The following is a 21,447-nucleotide window of genomic DNA, read 5'->3' as shown; positions in this document are numbered from 1 at the left end:
ATGCTTCATTCATCATTTTACGGAATTCTGTTTATGAAAAAGTTAGAGGAAAATGAAAGTAAATGAAGAAACGAAATAATTTCCCATGACTGGTCACATCAGGTCTTATCTTCTTTGGCTTTATTATGTCCCTACTGCGCCGATCATCAACTTAGTGTTCTTTGAGCACTTCCACAATTATTAATTGAAAGCTTTCTAAGCCTGTACTATTTTCTCATTAGTATAAATTATGTGGCAAGTATAATCAAAGCCCGGACCGAGAATCAAACCCAACCGCCTTTAACATGGTTTTGTTTTATAGCTACGCCTTTACCGACAGAGCTAAGGGAGGCCCTCAATATTCAAAATTGTTGCCAAAATTGGACCATTACTGTTTTGTGATTTTCTTCCAAAATTTATAATTTTCCTCCCATACACAAGTAAATAATGTCTATATGTTCTGTAACGCTATTGGTCACCAATGTATACACACCAAATTTTGAAATCCCGTTCCAGCAAAATGAATTGCTGAATCGCGTCCAGCAATACTGACTTAAACTGAAAAATCAGTAATATGAAATATTTTGCTGAACGTTCCAGTAAACTGTATGAAATGTCAAAATCAGGCCAAAATCTATCATTTGCTCCTTCTCGATTTATGATTATTCTTATGTTCAAGAAGTGTTCGACTAACAAAATATCATGGAAATTGTTATAGTTATTGTTATTGCTCAGCTAACACCGTGGCCGACTATCGCTCGCCCATCTGCACTTAAGCTAGGTATGAACCTACGGAAATTTTGGTCGTGGCCCATGCTAGACCGTATAGCATAACGACTTTCTTCCACCAGCAGGCCTGTTGCTCCCGTAGGCAGTCCCACTAGCTTCAGATTTGTATGGGATAGTAAGAGAATAAAAGAATAGAGAAGAGCTATAGAGTATTTGTTGTTTTTTCTGGAAAGAGAAGAACAGAAACAGCACGCCGACTTGTTGTGCTGCATGAGCTATGTCCGCTTTCATTCCCGCTCCTGCGGGTTACGTCCCTCTTCACGTGCTCACTCACTCAAGTATCCTGGAAACCTCCAGAGGTGCAGAGGGCCAATATGAGAAACCTCCATTCTTAGCGGTTGCTTGACCTGGGCCCAGGTCAAATTCCTATTGACTTGCTTAATTTCCTATTTGGGGTTTTGCTGCCATAAGCCTTTGCTGTGACGTACTGATGAATTTGATTCACATGCTTCACACGCTTGCCTGCAGTGATATTGTCGGTTGTATATTATTTTTATTTTTATATTGTTTTTCTGCTGCCAGCAACAATTTCCATTGGGGATCATTTGATACGTTTGGGTTTCCTGCACATACGACTTTTTCCTATAGTCGCTATCAGTGATGCAAAATATCATGACACTCACGTGACACTCGTCTTCGCATCAACCGACTATCGCTGACAGATCGTTTTGTCACGCAGTGAGAGTTAAAGCCATGGCAAACAACAATCACCAGTAATGGTCGCTGCTCACAAGCAAAACGTTACACTCGCTGCTGATGATAAAAAGCAGAACGAAAACAGTGAAGACTTCTGCAGTACGATCATGAGAAAAAAGCGAAACGACAGAAGAAAATGAAAACAATGCCTACGCATTCCAAGTTCGTCTTGGCAGGCGCGACTGTGCAAGTTACAAACAAAGCAGGCAACATGAAACGGAAGCTGTTGGGCTCACTCACCAACACACTCACATAAGCAAGCAAAGCAGCAACTGCTTCAAAACGAGCACAGATGAGTGTCGTGATTGTCGGGAATGACCAGATCGGTGATGGATCACAACAGAAGACAACATTCACCAGTTGCTTTTTACTTCTTTCGTCAACTAGATGGATGGTCATGGAGAGAGCTTCGACGAGCACATTGATAGGAATGTACAAAGCGTTACTACCATCAGCTGTTTGGCGATCGTGATTGTGATAGGTCGCAACTCTGGTCGCTACATTCATAGTCTGGCCACAGACAAATAGACGTAACTCTTCATTGTTTATCTTCGTTCACGCATTTAACGGTTGATTTGAATATTATCAGTTCCGCGAACTACTCGCCGCAGCGCTGGCATCGGATCACTTTGACGTTTCTATACATTATATAGAACTTTTATGCAATATTGCTTGCGAATTAGCGAGCAAGCTTGTTTTCCGCGAGAAGCCTGAAAGATGTCGCTACTGAGGTTCTATGTTTTGAGATACTATGTTTTCAAGAAAAACTTTTTCAAAGAGTTACGTCTGTTTGTCTGTGGTCTGGCGGTTAGAATTTCGATCTATCAAAAAGCGGAACCAATTCAATATATTTTAGACCAGCAATTGAAAAGGTACTATCAACTTTTATAAACAAAACGTTGATTATTCTTTCTTCGCCAATCGAACGCAAATTACTAGCATCATCGGATAAGGGAAACTTTCCCCAACCCAAAGATGGTGTTAGTTTGCGTAGACGAGCCTTGAGTCCCGAGAAAAGGGTTTCCTAAATTTTGTTCGCAATAGATGATGTGCTCTTTTCTGTTGTTGGTCGTGATTTGTTCGATTGGTTCCGCTATTTGACAGTTCAATTAGTTCCCGAGATTCTATCCGCCAGACTATGAATATTGCGAATATACTTTTTCCTAGATACAAGCTTCGTCCAGTATACATTGGCTGTCTCCACCCGGCATGATCCTTTATGTCTACTTCTTCTTGCCGGTGCAAGTTTAATTCTTCTTTTCTTGTTCAAACTTTCTCGCTACTTTCCTCCTATTAAACTTCTGGTCGTGTTCCCATTTGTCCTCAGGCAGTTAATATTAGTACATGATAGGAAGAAGGAAATAGAACAAGTTAAGTGTGAGCCGCATGCATTGGTTACTTATTTGGGTCATGGTCAGAGCTGGTAAATATCACGACCGTCATGAGACGATGAGAAAACAGGTCCTTTCACTATCACGAGACGAAACTAACTATCATTAGCTTTCTTGTAATTTTTCAATGATCAAGCACTCATGAGAATAATTCTTATGCGGTTTTGACATCAACATTTCTAACTGATTTAGATTAATTTAAGCAAACAACCGTATGTAATGTAAATATTATCTAGATTTCCTCGGTACAAGTAGCTTTAATAGCATTAAATGAGCTAGTAATTGCGATGATCACAACACTGTCACGTTCTGTCATGACGAAAAATTCGATGAGATTTTGAAGAAAATCTCTATCATCGTTTTCTCATCCAAAGACAGTGACAGAAGTATCTCTGTAAATATCGCGTGAGATCTTTCATTGAAAATGAAATTTGCCAGCCCTGGTCATGGTATTGTGTTCCCTATTTATTTGCCTCTATTTCGCTCTCAGATCGCAAAGTTTAACTCACCCCCTTCCCTCACACTATTATGGTCGGAAAAGAGAACCCATATTCAGTAATCTCTCGCAAACTGCGATGCAGAAGATATTAATAGCAAACTAATCTGGAACTGGTCTAAGACATATAACCCAGTGAGTATTGACACATCACAATGTTGTGATGGAGCACGGACGTGAGATTTACTAGAGTATTAAATGCAAAATGCAAATGCAAAATAAAACTTGACAAAACATCGTCAATCCTCTTATTCTTGGGCAGGGCCTGACGATGTGAATCTGATTTTGATCAGTGAACGGGCCCCATATGGTACATTTTCTTACTATGAACCTGTCATTTCTAGCCTATCTGAACTATTTAATAAATGGAAACCATAACATGGGTTACGCTCCTCCTAAGCGGGCCCTTCGCATCCTATCTCTGTCTTATCTCAAATGCCAATGGTTTGAATGTATCAATATGTACAGTGGAAATGACGTTCAATCAAATAAACCCATACCCCACTCACTTGGCCAGGCTTCAGAATCGTCCAGTGGGCAGTGCGCTCTACACTCCAAGTTCCCTTTCTTTCAAATTCACCCCAAATTTTATATTTTACCCCTTTGAGTGTTGATTAATCACAATGAAACATTGTGACAGAGCACGGACTTGAGGTTACTAGAGTATTAAATAATCTAGGTCCTATTTAGAAATATATCTGAAAAATCCAAATTTGGCCAACGCACAGTGGGGCAGCGAAGCCATTCGTGTGGCCAAAACCTCTAGCGCCGTTGGTTTGCTTTCTACAGCAATACAATGTTCTACAAAGTTGCTCAATACTAAAAGCGCCATCTTTGAATGTTTCATATTAGTTCATTTTTACGCCACATAGGTGGCGCTCGAGTCTGTCTTTTGAACGGAGCATCCTAGCCGAATGGTTTTTGCCGCAAAGTTGTGTAATTTGAAGTGTTGAGAAATGTTGTCGAAGGCATCGAAACTCTATGACTCATATTAAGCGAGATATCGGGCAATTAGGAAAACTAACCTCTAAAATTGCGTTTTTTCCTTTTTTTCACCTATATACGTCAAATGTATAAGTTTTATACTCTGATAATTATCAAAATGGTTTGAATCATCCAATAAATACTCATTATTTTATATACCATGCTTTATTATATAGTTAATAACATAAATGTCTCAAAAAAGTGATGCATAAAAATGTCAATTACTCAAAATATAGCAAAAAGTAGCAGCCAATTTTTTTACAGTTATTAGTGTAGACCTTGCTGGATAAAATAACGACCACAGTTCAACAGGCAACTGCAGGCATTTTCATATAACATCATTTGAATATTGCATATGGTAAATTCTTTAAAATTTGTTGAAATTTTTCTTTCTGTGTAAAACATGATAAGATGTTATTGATGAATGCAATAGATGCATTACTAGATTACTAGGAGACTTAAAACTGCTGGTTTAAAATGTCCATCCTCCAACGTCCTCCATAGTGTCCTTTCGACTTGTTTTGCGACTGTATCGTTCCCGAAATTTTCTGAAGTCTTTATTTCTGGCTTCCTGAGCCTCCTCGCTTAACATACCAATTGAAAGCAATGCAATTTGGATTGCTTGCGATCCATGGATTAAAATCTTATGGACAGAGGCTGACATTGGATACCATTTATAAAGGGTAACATAAAGACGAGCAGTTTCTTCAGCAAAATTTCGAAATGCTGTTATTTTGATCGAAAATCCGGAAGACAACGTACGAAGAATTGTATCGCATCGGTCAATTAATTCTTCATTAATACCAGTTATTGCACTTGTTTGGGTTGCGTTAGTGAAGAATCTGCGTGCTTTTGTTCTTGTGTTTCTGATTGTTTGTAATCTATTCAGATCAATAACATCTTATCATGTTTTACACACAAAGAAAAAGTTCAACAAATTTGAAAGAATTTACCATACACACTTATAAATAACAAATTTTACACGAGACGGAATCAATCTTTGACATAAAGTATGAAAAGTAAACACAAATTTCATGTAAAATTAAGGTCACCGAGAATGAAAAGTTCGATACTCGACGAAAACTACGTTTGATTGACTTGAATTTCGCGTCTGTTATGACTCAATTTTATGTCAAATTCGACGCTCGTATATGTCAGTCTCAGAGCATCTAAAATTAAATCAATTTTTCTAAGTGTGTATGCAATATTCAAATAATGTTATATGAAAATGCCTGCAGTTGCCTGTTGAACTGTGGTCGTTACTTTACCCAACAAGGTCTACACTAATCACTGTAAAAATAATTGGCTGCTACTTTTTGCTATATTTTGAGTAATTGACATTTTTATGCATCACTTTTTTGAGACATTTATGTTATTAACTATATAATAAAGCATGGTATATAAAATAATGAGTATTTATTGGATGAGTCGAACCATTTTGTTAATTATCAGAGTATAAAACTTATACATTTGACGTATATAGGTGAAAAAAAGGAAAAAACGCAATTTTAGAGGTTTGTTTTCCTAATTGCCCAATATCTCACTTAATGTGAGTCATAGAGTTTCGATGTCTTCGACAACATTTCTCAACACATCAAATTACACAACTTTGCCGTGAAAACCATTCGGCTAGGATGTTCCGTTCAAAAGATAGACTCGAGCGCCACCTATGTGGCGTAAAAATGAACTAATATAAAACATTCAAAAGATGGCGCTTTTAGTACTGAACAACTTTGTAGAACATTGTATCGCTGTAGAAAGCAAACCAACGGCGCTAGAGGTTTTGGCCACGCGAATGGCTTCGCTGCCCCACAGTGCAACGCCCACCAACAAAATATCATGGAAATTATATAAAAAGAGCTTTTGTCATAAAGTAAGTAATACTAAACTACCTTAGTAACCTGAATTAAGTTGAAAAACTTTCGTTTTTCTCTGAAATTTACAGTTTTCTTCATTCGTAAACTTACCCAGGAACAAGAACAACAACAATAACTCACCCAGGATGGCCCATCATATCTTCTTCAAGACATGATTTTTTAATAAGTGTAGTCACATGAATTCTTTAAGAAGTGCAATCACATTTAATAAATTACTATATACAACTACATGGAAGTGTAATAAAATATTTATTCCAACAATGCGATGCCTCTTTCTTAAAAACAACAGTCGAGATTTGCTGCTCTTCCAGGAAAATGATTGATCTTCTGTTTTGCTGGATAATCAGTAAAGTGCTGTCCATTTGGCATTGGACTAAATTGCTGGTCATCCAGCAAAAATATTTGCTGAACTTTCAGCTCGGAAAAATCCAGCAAAATATTGCTGATTTCCAACGATAAAAAATGAGTGTGTACAGTTAAACAAATTTTAAATAAGCGCCGTTGAATTGCGATTTTACAATTATTATCATCAGAGCTGTGCTGTCAAGAATGAAGCTTTCTACCTACACAGACAGCACCGCCTACCTTGTTTCTACATTCGTAAAAGAACCATTCAAGTGAGAGCATTTTTGTTGCTAATGTATGTATGTAAGGTAGCCACCATCCCATCAAGACTTGTCTTGTATGCAGCTCCACTTAATAGCAAGATCAATTTGAGCTACCGATCTGAATTCACAATATCGCTGTATGAAGGGCCAAAACGGAAAGGCGGACCCGTAAGCAGAGACACTTACGCGAAATCCACGGGAATTTAAGAATCTCCTTCCAACGATCCGCTCAAACAAATCGAATAACACAATTCGCAATACTTATTAAGCTTCCTACTGGATGGTTTGTTAAGTAGGGCGCGTCAATCGCCCTGAAACTGTTGGAGTATCGGTATGATACTGTTTGATAGTGTTTATTCCTTCCTAGACTCCGGCTGTCAATCATACCATCGTCCAGTTTCAGTTTGAATGGTACCCCGATGCTCCCTCCCAACCCAGTATTTATTTATATAATGAAAATATATGCAATGGAAAAATGAAATATATCAGAACAATAAAATATGACATAATGAAATACATTTATATGGATAATATAGTTGCTACTGCAATGAAGAAGTATTTTACATATAATAAGATGCAGCTCTATACCTCCTCAGCTCACAATGGCAGGTGGACGCAGCACTGAAATGTATAGGATATATAAGGCAATTAAATATATTTTGCTCGATTGATACTAACAATAATGCTAAAAATTGTGATGAATAACTAACATGACGAAAAAATAATATTATTTAATGCTGTTATTTCCTCTGCTTCATCAGCTTCATATTAATTTCGATGACTTGCTTGGGTAGCTGAAATATTAAGCTAATAGTAATAGCATATCATGCAATGTATAATTTATATGATATACACACTTAGAATTTTTTACAGAATTCGGTAAACAAAAACACCGAAATTGATCTGTAAAATGTATTGTTTGTGCAAACGTCCACTACGTGTGGACCCTACCAGCTGTGCATTGTATTGTGTCCTATACATTATCAATAAATAATTGTAGTTCTACCTCCGCCATGGCAGGACGGTCAGTAATTCGATCGTGTTTTATTATTTCTAACCATCCGTAATACACAACGTAGGGAAGTTCTGTCCGTGCGCGATCATAATGGTGCCGTGACCAACCGTTCGATACCCGCGGGCCACAATCCGATGCGATTGTCTTTGCCGTTCCAATCCGAAGATACATTCTTGAGTGCATCAGAATCAACTCAGAGGATCCTGTTTCCCTCCCAGCTGCGATGGTGTGGCCACAAAGGTAGCCATCTAGCAGAGCATGTGTAGTTCTTGACTCACCGTGGACTGCAAGGGTCTTGGTCAAGAAGCATGCTCATTTCAATGGCGAGTGCGTTTACCAGATTCTCGCGTAGTTTTCGTGATCACTATAGTGCTATCAGCTTATTGTACGGGAGAACAATACATCGGATCTACAACAGAATGATAACAGCAGAAACCATTTCAACCCATCTTGCATGCGCTACAGCACTGATTCATTGACGATACGATACGACTATTGTGACCGGCAATCGATTCACCACATGTATAGAATAGTTGTAGTTGTCTATGTCTTGTGTGAAATAAAACCGTTGGTTTTGGGGGGGAGTATGTTTGTGCAAACGTCCACTACGTGTGGACCCTACCAGCTGTGCATTGTATTGTGTCCTATACATTATCAATAAATAATTGTAGTTCTACCTCCGCCATGGCAGGACGGTCAGTAATTCGATCGTGTTTTATTATTTCTAACCATCCGTAATACACAACGTAGGGAAGTTCTGTCCGTGCGCGATCATGTATATTACAGATTGTTCGGTAAAACTTAGGTATTTTTCATCAATTTGTCTCAGACTTACCGAAATACTGTAAATAAAAACAAATACCGAACGATCTGTAATGTTTTTTACTGAATTATCTGTAACACATGACAATTTACCATAAATCGGTAATTATTTCACCGAGCTTCTGTAAGCACCCTGTGCAGCCATCTTGTCAAATCTGAAAAGCAAACAATTCAAAAGTGCTTGACGCGCTGGAAGTAAAAGTATCGGAAAAAGCGCGAAAATGGACAATCTCTTGGACAAATTGCATGGACAGGACGCAAGGATCATCAGTATTTTCCGTAAGTAATATAAAACACTTATTTTATTATGAACTTTTGTTCTAGTCTTCGATAATCTGCCCAAGTTCCCGGCTACGTTGCTGGCTTGCACCGCCATGTAAACAGCCATTGTTTATCGCAGGGGCTGCAATGGGGGTTGAAAAGTTCAGCACAACGGGCACCAAGTTTTTGCACAGCATTTAATAGTTTGACTGGAATGGATTAGTATTCATTGAAATCTACTTAATTAAAAAGAAAAGTAAAATATATGCGCAAAAACTAAAAAATCTCAAAATCGAATTTTACATGGTCATGCCGAAAAAAATACCTGGAAAAAGTAGCTTTAATAAGAATCAAATAATTAAAAGCATGGGTTTTACAGATTATCCGCAAAAAACACAGAAAGGTTCGGTAAAACAAAAATTTATTCTTCCAAAATTTTACCGAAGCATTTGTAAAAAAAATACCGATCAGTTCGGTAATTGCAAAAAATTAATTACAGATTTTTCGGTAATCCAAAAAATCACCGAACACATTACCGAACGTTCAGCTGTTGAGATTTCGGTAAAATTTTACAGATTTCTGTAAAAAAATCTAAGTGTGTATGTAGTGAAATGGAAAATATAAAAAAATAAACAAGTTTTGTTATTTATAAATCATTGATTGAACTCAACTTTACCTATTTAATTAATCCTCAATTTAAATAAAGAATCAATTTGCTACATAATCGAGGATATTTTATTGGACTTAGGATTACAGTGTAATGAAAGGCCAGATTTAGAATACGAATAAGAATATATTGACTTAAGATGTTGTCACATCGAGAGCACATTTACGAATAAACAAAATGGTTCTTTTGCACTTCCTTCTCTCTGCTACGCAGTCGACCCTGCTGACATACCGATAGGGATGTACACGCACCACACGTATACTGTAGGGGTGGCACGATTGTTGTCTCTCCAATACTCCTCCTCAACCAATGCTGTCACCACTTGAAAACAATCCCATCATTTCAGCAAACTTCTTCTATCGCACCAAGCGGTTTTGTAAGCACATCTGCTACCATATGCTCCGTCGGACAGTACTTCAAGTTCAACACCTTGTCGTTACACATCTGCCTAACGTAATGCGCTCTGGTTTCAATATGCTTCGAACGACAGAGTGACACTCGTTTGCTTTCGACTGCACCACGAAACGGCGGCACCAGCGAACATGTACACAAAACCAGTGGTTGACTTCCGGGTACGGATATCACCAGCCCAATCCGCATCAGAAAATCCGACCAGGTCACCACCAGTACTGTCATACCGCAATCGCCAATCCTTAGTCGTCTTCAGGTAGCGCACGACTCGCTTCGCAGCCACCCAGTCCGCCTCTGTCGGTGAACTTACTCTTCGACCAAGTATTGATGCACTTACTGCCACATCCGGTCGAGCACAGACCGCTATGTACAGTAGTGCTCCGATGAGACTTCTGTACTTTGCTCCATCAGACAGCAAAGGACTCTTGTCCTCCACCTTCACGTATCCGGTTTCCATTGGATTTCCACTCGCCGTTGCCAACAGAAGTCGAAGCGTTGTGTGTGTAGTTACCGGTGCAAAAACTTCATCGTAGTCTTCGCCGTACTTCTGGGAAAAACCCTGCGCTACCAGGCGTGCCTTGTGCTTGGTTACCTCACCGTTTCAACTTAAAAACCCAGCGGCAACCGACAGGCTTACGTCCCTTAGGTAAGTTAACCAATTCCCACGTTCCATTTTCTGAATGGGATTTCAACTCATCCACCATGGCTGCATTCCATTCTTCCTTTCGTTCACAGGTCAGTGCTTCCTTCAAGTTCTTCGGTTCCACTTCCTCCCGGATACAGTCCCAGCTGAAAATATTTCCTCAATCAATCTGCTTGGGGGAACGCCCTTCGTGGAACGCATTGAACGCCTTGAAATTTCGTCCAACGGAAAACCATGAAATGGAGAAACACCATCAGAAGCACTACCATACATTGTCGAATCCAGATCCGAATCATCATTTTCATCATTTGTCTCCAAAGATCCATCAGAATCCTCTTCCTGATCTGATTCATCCGAAGGCATCACCAGTGGCACGTCGAAAAATTCTCCTGTGGCTGGAGACTCAGCTTTTGGAAACGTACGAACGGCTTCTTTCACGCTGCACAGCTCCAGAAATTTTGCATCTCTGCTGATCGTGACATAGCCCGTCTGCACATCCAAGAAACGATACGCTTTTTGTCCCTCCGCATAACCAACAAAAATCAACTTTTAGGACTTCATATCCAGAGCCTTCCGATTTTCCTTCGGAACGTGCACGTATGCTTCACTACCGAAAATCTTCAGATGATCGTACGATGGCTTCTTCTTGTTTCATATTTCATACGGTGTACGGTCAATCGACGACGATGGCCAGCGATTCTGCAAATAGTTCGCAGTGTTGATCGCTTCGCCCCAGAACTTCTTCTCCAGACCCGACTCAGCCAGCATACAGCGCATCATCTCCTTGAGATATCGGTTCTTACGTTCAGCCACCCCGTTTTGCTGTGGCGAATACGGTGCCGACATCTGCTGAACAATACATTGTCCGCGAAAAACTTTTTCAAACTACCACCAGAATACTCACCACCTCCATCCGACCTGATGCACTTGGGGTAACGTCCGAAACGATTTTTCATCAAATTACAGTATTCACGAATCTTCTCTTCAGCATCCGATTTGCGCTGAAGCAAGTAAATCGCCGAATAACGACTGTAATCGTCGACTAGAATAGTGTAGAAGCGATTCCCCCGCGGTGTTGCCACTTCCATCGGACCACCCAAATCACTGTGCACAAGTTCACCAACTTCATTAGCTCGACTCTTCGAAGCTTTCGGAAATGAGTCCCGACTCATCTTCCCCTCGCAACATGGTCCACACACCGATTTCACATCACATTGTCCAATCTTCAAGCCATGACCAAGATTCTCACGCACTATTTTTATTACAGCCTTCGAATCACGGTGCCCCAGGCGACGATGCCACAGATGCTCACACGAATCGCTATGCTTATCTTCAGCCGACAGCGCTCTATCCGGAAACTGTTTAACGTGATACAGGCCACCTTTCCGTTGACCAACCAAGACCACTTCGTTTCCCTTGAACACTTTATAAGCGGACTTCTCGAACAACACAGTGAGTCCTAAATCAGCAATCCTACTCACCGAGAGCAGATTGCTTGCGAGCGAAGGAACATGAAAAACGTTCTCCAGTTTCACATTCACTCGAGTGCCATCACCGTTCACACAGGCAATCTTACCTGAACCAGCACCAGCTGATTTAATTTTCTTTCCATCAGCCAAACAGATGGTCGCACTTTTGGAACCGTCGAGTTCTCCAAGGATAGATGCGTCATTGGTCATGTGAGAGGTAGCACCTGAATCAAGTACCACACACTTGCTTCTCCAGTACTCCCAGCCGCAAGACACATCTCGAACCTTTCATCACACTCGGCAGCCACATTAGCTTTTCCATTCTCTTGACGATCTTGGGCCAACTTTCGGCAATCGCGCCGGAAATGTCCCTCCTTCTTACAGTAGTGGCACACTTTTTGTTTCTTCTTATTCACTTTTTGCTTCTCACTGAATAATTTATGCTGCCTTCCACTAGCCGAACCCGTGGCGAATGCACTCTCCGCTTCAGGAGACTTTTCAACTCGCCGTCGACCCTCATCCAGCAGCTTCCCTTTCACGAAATCAACTGTGAGATCGTCATCCGGACGACTCTCAAGTGCCATGATCAAGCCATCGTACGACGAAGGTAGGCTAGAAAGCATCAATGCCACAAACCAGTGATCTTTCACCTCTTCGCCTAGCGCCGTGAGCCGAAGCCTTAACTCCGCCATCGATTTAAGATACTCCGCCATACTTCCACCTTCTGGTATACGTAACGATACCAACTGACGCACAACATGTATTTTGCTCGAAAGAGATGCCCGCTCATGACAGTCTTTCAGAGCATCCCACATCTCCTTCGACGTCGTTTTCTGCATGACGTGAATCAGCTGCGTATCTTCCAGTGCCAGTCCGATCAATGCTTGCGCCTTCTCGTCGTTCGAGGTCCAGGTCGCATCAGCACTTGCAGGTTTCGGATCGGTCACCGTTTTCAGCAGCTTTTCACGCGTCAATAGCAGCCGCATCTTGAACTTCCAGATGCCATAATTGTGATCTTTCAGTTTCTCAATCGAGACTTTCGTATCCGCCATTTTGTTTCCGGCACTACAATACTGTTCTTCTCGATATTTTTTAATACACTTCGCGTCGAACAACTAAACTATCGCACTTTCACGTTTAACTGGGCCCATAACCTATTGGACTTAGGATTACAGTGTAATGAAAGGCCAGGTTTAGAATACGAATAAGAATATATTGACTTAAGATGTTGTCACATCGAGAGCACATTTACGAATAAACAAAATGGTTCTTTTGCACTTCCTTCTCTCTGCTACGCAGTCGACCCTGCTGACATACCGATAGGGATGTACACGCACCACACGTAAACTGTAGGGGTGGCACGATTGTTGCCTCTCCAATATATTTGAGCATACAAAAATTTATAAAAACAAGTATCAATGAATAATTCTTGAAATAGCAAAACTCTGCAAAAGTAAAACAATTTAAAAACATTGGCCTAATGTATGATGATATTCAATTTATTCTCTGGGTAGTCCAAATTCTGAAAACCATAGATGATATTATATAATAATAAAATAAAATGTAAATAACAATGATTTTCTATTTGATACACGTTCTGATCCATCTGTAGGACAACTATTTTCTGTAAATGAAAATTATAGTTATAATGATATAATGAGATTTTAAATACGTGAAATAAAAATAATTTACTAGTCATGCAATATATAAAATATAATGCATGTAAAATAAACAAGTATTACAAAATACGCATAAGCTCGATTTAAGTTAACCTCAGTACATTTAACTGATTTCAATTTTTGATATTTTATTGGAATTGAAACAAACACTTTATTATGCACCATGGAATGGTTTAACGCAATATGGAATGTTTTTAAAAATATTGGTAAACTTTAATAAAGAATCAATAGTCAGAAAAATCGAGGTTATTTGGACAGTTAACAGTTTTCATGCAATTTTAATCATGCATTACAATGTTTTTGTATTTTCCTGAACGAAGGCTGATATAAGTGAATCATTATAATATTAATTTAAAAATGTTCCATCATCGAAGAGCTGAAAGTAAACTTAAAGATTTAAATCAATAAATCCAGCCTAAACGGAGGACCCGCGAACACATAAAGTTCCCTCATCACTCATATTCCGAATCTGATTAAATAAGTATTTATACAAGTATACAAATAAATATATCAACAAGTAATGTAATTTTGTCACCTGGAAAGGAAAAATAGAATGGTTAATTGCACTATAAACGTTATACATACATTAGAGAAAATCAAACAATGTTACTTTGCTTCTTCCAGTTTGTTTTGATCCTGTTTTAAATATTTAACATTGAATATATAATAATAATATAATGGGACACGGGATCCATTCAAACTCAAACTTCACGGCGCCGCCCCCCACACAAGAACAAGCCTCTTCCACCGACGATCCTCCTAACCTGGAAACAAAAAAGCCACGAAAAAGCGCCCATGCCCTAATTAAATTCTACTCTTACACGACGTTAATAAAAAATGATAAGATTCTCTTCAATTGGTCGCGTCGCGTCCACTCCGGCCAAAGCCCAATACGGGACTTTTCTTTTTCTAGTCACTCTGTGCACTAAAGCAATGCACATACACAGAAAAAAAGTTGTTGAATATTACATACAAACTGCTGTAACCAGGTCAATCCATCGATTGTGTAATATAACGTTGTACGATGTACATCGATTTTGCGAACAAAATTACATCCATTGATGTAATATTGTATCTGCTTTTTGCTATTACATCATTATTTCATACATTGAATTACTTGATCGATATTATTTTTTTTTGCTGTGTAGTAAACCCCTAACAATAGACCAGCGCCGTTCAAATCAAATTATTGCGCCCGGGACACAAAACAATTTCGTTCGAAAACGCTTTTTTTTCAAGCGAACCAATCACACACGTATAAACGTCCGGGAGGCAGAGTGCCAGCGCTAATCCGGCCAATGCAGCCGAAAAATATCATAAAAGAAACAGCGTAAGATTAAATTAAAATCACTTACCATAATTCCTCGTAATCCAAATAGTCCAGAAAACGTAACTTACCCTAGATACTCGATTCGCTTCCATTCCATACATTCTTCTTCTTCTTTCCTTTATTTAACGTCGGTCTCTGTTCCGCAATCTACTGCCAATCACCGACGGACATCGATTGCCATCCATTGACGGCAATCGAAGGCAGCTTCCACACCTGCGTAGGATATCGCACCCATTTAACACCATGGGCCGGGACCAACGGCTTTACTTCCCTTCCGAAGGAAAACGTGACCAGAGATTTTTATGCCTCAGAAAAATCCCACCGACCTCGGCTGGGATTGAACCCAGACCCATTGGGGTGTTAGAAAGCAGTCACGCTTACCACTACACCACCGGCGCCCGGCTATTCAATACATTCATTCTCACGTTTTTCACTTTCCCATACAGAAAACTCGCAGTCATACAATCACATAGAATGCCTTCTATCTGTATTCCTAAGCTCCAGCCTAGATAAGTTGGTTCCACTGAGAGTGTTCTCTTTGTCTGATACACGCACTTCCCCTCTCGTTACATCGGCCCTCTCCGCTCCAGAATCTCTACGCAGCGCAAGCACCGCTAGAACCATTCGAATACTGCTAGCCGTGTGTACGTTCGTAGAAATTGATTCACTTTTCCCGCTCTTTTCTTTGCTCTCTTTTTTACCACTGCACACGCAAAATAACAGCGCCTTTCAAGTAACCATGGATCAATCACACTACCACTGTGAGCATATTTTTCTTTTCTGTTTTATTCTTACTATTTCGACCCTCCTTGCACTACGGAAACTTCGTGGCCTGAGCACTCTTTCCTGTATTGGTGGGAACGATTTTTTCGTTCATTCGCTTCCTCCACACTTCACTTGCTGTATATTTCACACTCTCTATTCGTGTGTGTGCGTATGAACGTTGTAAATCACTCACTCCATTTTTTCCTATTTTCCCCCCCTGGCGCCCGAAAAATTAGAGAGCATTTTTGTTGCTAATCCTCAATTAATAAAGTGTTTAATAAACTACAGTAGCTTTTTTTTCCTAGATTTGTTTTCCATCGATCTTGTTTTCCGTGCTGAGCACCAATGCTACCGACGCCAGGAAGGCAGCTCCCACACCTGGACCCTACCTATCGACCCATCAACTCATGAACCGGGGACCAACGGCTTTACTTCCCTGTGATCGGGTCAGGCGTGATCAGAGATGTTATGCCTCAGAACATCCCGACGGCGCCGACTGGGGTGAGAGGCAATCACGCTTAACCACTACACCACTGGCGCCCCTAACTACAGTAGTTCCTCGGATACTGATTTTCACTGAATATATCACGGCCCAATACTAATACGGTATAAACTTTAAAAGATGCTATAACATTCCCCAGAAAACTATTCCCTAGAATCCACCATTCCCCAGAATGAACCATTCCCCAGAATGAACCATTCCCCAGAATGAACCATTCCCCAGAATGTATCATTTCCTAGAAAAGTATGCCATGTATTAGATTGACTATTTTTGTTTATTATAGTCACTCCTGGAATCTTCTTTCGCGTATATAAAAAGAAGAGAAAAACTTCTTAATGGATTAAGGTTCAATTTACTGTGATGCATTTTTTAAAAATTCAAAAGCAGTTTTTTTCGACGCATTATTTTAGATTGCAAAAAAACTCGCTTCATTTTGTGTAAAATATCAAAAGGAATCGAATAGTGTGAGTTTTTTGCAATTTGAAATAATGCGTCGGAAAAAACTGCGTTTGAAATTTTCCAAAAAGCATCAAAGTAAATTGAACCTTAAGGGGTTCCCTTCTTTGAATATATAAGAAAAGGAAATAATTAATTCTTTGGATATACGATAAAGAAGGGAATATTCCCTTCTTTGAATATATAAAAGAGAACATCATTAATTCGTTAAATATATGATAAAGAAGGGATAATGCCCTTCTTTGAAAATATAACAAAAAGAAATAATTAATTCTTTGGATATACGACAAAGAAGGGAATATTCCCTTCTTTTAATATATAAGGAAAATATATAATCAATAGTTTTTCGTAAATATATTAAATCAAATGTGTAAAATTTATCGAGAAAATTGGTATTCAGAAGATGTATTATTCAGTGTGCAAGATACTTGCGGACCTGTTTATTTATGGACGCCTGTTCTATAGTATAAAACTGAAATATAATATCAAATGACCAAAAAAAAAGTAATCATCTTTTCTGGGGAATGGTACATTCTGGGTAATGGTACATTCTGGGGAATGCTTTTCTGGGGAATGGAATTCTGGGGAATGGTTTTCTGGGGAATGTTATAGAATCATTTTAAACAGTTGAAAAAAATCCTTGGGGTTATTAACTACACTACCCGTCATAAGTATATGAGCGCTTGAAGAAGTATTGCAACACTCATACAGTGTTGTGCCCGTTCACCACACGACCTTCATTCATCGCTCATTTTGTCAAAAATAGTTGAAAAATACCTTTGTTCACATCCATATGAGCGGTGAATGGACCATCAACGATCAAGGGTTCCGTTCACCGCTCACTACAAATATAAACTTAAAATACACATGACTACTAATATTTCATAACAAAGGCGAGTGTTAAGGTGAATCGCTTTAGAATTCATATTTCTGATTAATCGCACTATCACCTCGAAATTTCTAGACAGAAATATCAGCTCTCACAGAACATACAACAGTTAAACTGAACCTTCACATTTGCTGCACTGCAACACACATGGAGTTCCAATTTCATGGGTGATGTCGGAACAGTGTCTAAGATTTGTGCTCTAGAAAACTTGAAGTGATAGGCTGTATTAGCCATCACGACTGCCATTATTGGACTCTTCAAAGAATCATCTTAATCAATATCTAATACCTCAATAAACTTACAACCCATATAATGCGTTAAATGGCCAGAAAAGATCGACAATTCAAAAAGTAAATTATGTTCACTACGTCATGAGCGGTGAATGGGACTCGTTACCTGCATTAATAAAAAAATAAACAAATTTTAACAGCATTGTCTTGGATGTTTCATATTTTATCCACAATTTTATGATAATGAGCAAAAAACTATGCTCAATATGTTTAGGAAAAGTAATTTTACTAACAATGTGAACTTGATTTTGCTCTAGAGTGAGCTGTGAAAGGGGACCACACGGTACATCAGCTAGAAATTTTTTGCATCACCCCACGTATTCAGATTATCTTTAAATATTGCTCAACTTTTCAAGGTGATGCAATATTCAATATGAGTGTTGAAATACTTTGTCAAGCGAAGTACTTATGTCGGTTAGTGTACATCGTGTGATGTGTTGAACTTTCATGAAAAGATTGCCCGAGTTTCAAATGATTTGAAAGCACGGTACTCACCTGATATCGATCTTTTATTTTCTAACAATTCACAATAGCTATGAGAAAGCAAATTTACTGGACTTGTAGGATTGAAGTGGGTACATTGCACTAGCCGTTCGCATGTTTTCATCAGAAACGAAGCAAATTCACCGGGATCAATTCCATAACTGCGCCATCCTCCAACACCGTCCGCGACACCTAAAAAATATTCAAATAATATTATTATCGTTTAATGCATAGGAATACAAACTAACTAAAGTATAAAATCATAAAGGCCAAAAATAAAATTGCGAGAGAAAGCTCTGAACACTGAAAATCGTAAACTTCACGTATGAAGTAACAAAAAACACTTTGAATGTAACAACTCAAGGCGGGAGTAACCGTCAACAATGCTGATGATGGTACAGCACGCAACATCACCCTACTGCTTCAGTCCGCATCCGTGACGTGCGGAAATATTTGCTTTTTGCTGAAGGAAGTGTTACTGCTACCTATAGCTCCGAAAAATTTAAACAGCACTTTTCAGTGCTTAATATTCCTGTAAATTTTCTACTTTCTTCCACTATTATTCGATCCTTGTTTGGACGCTATCCGAGGTAAACCTGCTTGCATATCGATTTGGAAAATTCCTCTTCGATCCTTCAGATTCTTATAGAGCATTTCCAGCCGAACGCAAACCGGTTGGACATGAGTGTTTCCGATTAGAACATTACTCATATGTTCGCTGCTACCAATGGTTGCATATTTAATTTATTTTCTACACAGTAACTTTTGAAAAGGGCGTATTAAAAAAAATTATTATTTTTTTTTCAAAAAATCATAACATGAAAACTAATGATCTGATCAAAACGACATTTGAGAAGAAGTTGTAGGTAGTTAAACTATCTTTTAGGAGAAAATACACTGAAAGAAACAAACTTAGTAAATTAATATTAAAAAACGTAAAACGTTGATTATTTCAAAACACCCCCCGCCCCTCTCCCTTCGATCTTTATAAATTTTTTTTAGCAAGAAAACTGAAGAAATGAATAACTGGCTACTTGCTTAAAAATAATCTATATTTTTTTCTTAATTTTTTGTTAATTTCATCAAATTGGATATTTTTTAATAAATAATAATTTATTTGGATTCTACGCATAATTTTCGATAAATTTGCATATATAGACTTTTTTTTCCCAAGTCCAGCCGTTCTCAAGTTAATGCGAATTAATAATAATAATAGTAATAATAATTTTCAACATTTTAGACCATTTTCAAATGTTCGTCGTGTTGCCCAGCAAAGAAATGTTTTTTTTTCATGATTGTATATTAAATTCATTCTCAACTATGGTAGCTTTCAGACCTACCCGTTTCTTTTTAGACGCGCGGAAGAGAAAAAAGATTATAAGTAAATACTCTCCAATATACACAGCAAAAAATAATTTTGATAGGGGAAATGGATGTAAAGTCGGCCTAAATGTCTCTAATTTGGACTCATACATAAATTCAGCAATCGACTAAATTTTGAATAGCGACCAAAAATATCCATTAATACCATCCGAATGACGGGTTCATCTAAATAAAATGGATAAATAGCAGATAGGCCCAACTTTAGATCCATAGGCCAACATTACCCAACAAACATTGAATGTTTAATAAGAGCTTATTCAGGCAAAAATAAGCTTCTCCAGCTAAAAAATTTCTTATTCAGCTGTAAATCAGTTCAAATTGTTTGTTGGGTAGAGCCATTTCTCCTATCACATCAAAGTGGATCACTTCAATAGTGTCAAAAATATGGTGAAATATTACTAGCCAAAAAGGACAAAATTATCATTAATACAGTACATGAACTGACATTACGCTGCTGTTACTGTATTTGTTTATTTTTGTGGCCATACAAATTACATGAGATTTTTGACAAGATTGAAGTGCATCTTTTTGGATGTAATATTAAAATTAATATTTTGCTGTGCACTTTATGAATTGTGTATGTCATAACAGAGGCAAAAAATATAAACAGGTCAGATGGAGTTATAGAAAAATTAAAATGTTTTGTTTGCAAAATACATCTGGATAATTCTTTGAAAATTTGTAGTAGATGCCGTCTTCAAGTTTATCGTTTACCATCACGAAACGCCTTCGAATGATTGAATGCACGAAATTGTAAATCTAATGTTGAACAGCCTGAAAAAAGATAGCATATTGTGTGATCGCACTATTTATATGGAACAACTTCTTTGCGATTTACAATCTAGAACAGACTTTTGCCATTTTCGAACGTGTAAGAATTGTTACGATACGTCATTATCCGAAACAAAATTATTAGAAAAGTTGGAAGTGAAACAAATATTAGAAGTGCAATTTGAACAGTGGACTACAACTGATAATATTTCATTTTCATTTTCAAGCACAGAAGGGGGTCATGGGCCCAGGTCTCCAGTGATACATCACTGTCCATACAGCACAAGGGTAGAGGTAAATATGTGGCACCACAGAATAATGATCACAGGGATCAAGTGAATCCTGCTTAAGATGCCGGATAAGGTGGAATAGTGTTTCAAGTAGGGGATAGTCGGAGTAACAGTAGTAATAGTAAAAGTTGGAAAATGAACGTACAGGGGACCATGTTTTGCAATTCATTCGTAATCATGATTTTCTTGAATTTTTTTGAGAATCAGTGTCAGTCAGTGCCATTGCCTTTGTTGATGTCTTTATGTTTGTCAGTTGCCATTGTTTATTTGTTTATTTGTTATGTTTGCATCAACAGACTAGAAATAGTCCCAACGATGTGTTGTAAAAAAGTACAGATTATACAGACTACATATACTACAGTTACAAACGAAAATAACTAGGAAAGCATCGTCAAGTTACTAAAAATGTATAAGTCTTAAATTTTACACTTAGCTGTTGGGCGTCAAGCGCCTTCGGTCAACAAAAAAGGCAGAGAATCTTCGGCGAAGCATATTCTGTGT

General features: G+C 38.4%; 1 protein-coding gene across 2 annotated transcripts in view; it reads right to left on the bottom strand.

The window, feature by feature from the left end:
- Positions 1-21,447, bottom strand: part of LOC135709855 (protein phosphatase PTC7 homolog) — a 56,461-nt gene that overhangs the window by 7,870 nt on the left and 27,144 nt on the right. For both annotated transcript variants that reach the window (XM_065232278.1, XM_065232277.1), the window contains exon 3: positions 18,515-18,694. In XM_065232278.1, the coding sequence (XP_065088350.1) occupies positions 18,515-18,694 (180 nt within the window). The remainder of the gene's footprint in view (positions 1-18,514; positions 18,695-21,447) is intronic.

The sequence above is a fragment of the Ochlerotatus camptorhynchus genome, unplaced genomic scaffold (assembly GCF_037179485.1).
Source record: "Ochlerotatus camptorhynchus isolate MF236.1 unplaced genomic scaffold, CSIRO-AGI_Acam_v1.1 ptg000366l, whole genome shotgun sequence".
In the NCBI taxonomy this organism is placed as follows: domain Eukaryota; kingdom Metazoa; phylum Arthropoda; class Insecta; order Diptera; family Culicidae; genus Ochlerotatus; species Ochlerotatus camptorhynchus.
The sequence above is the reverse complement of the archived record's forward strand: the minus strand, read 5'-3'. Positions and strand labels throughout refer to the sequence as shown.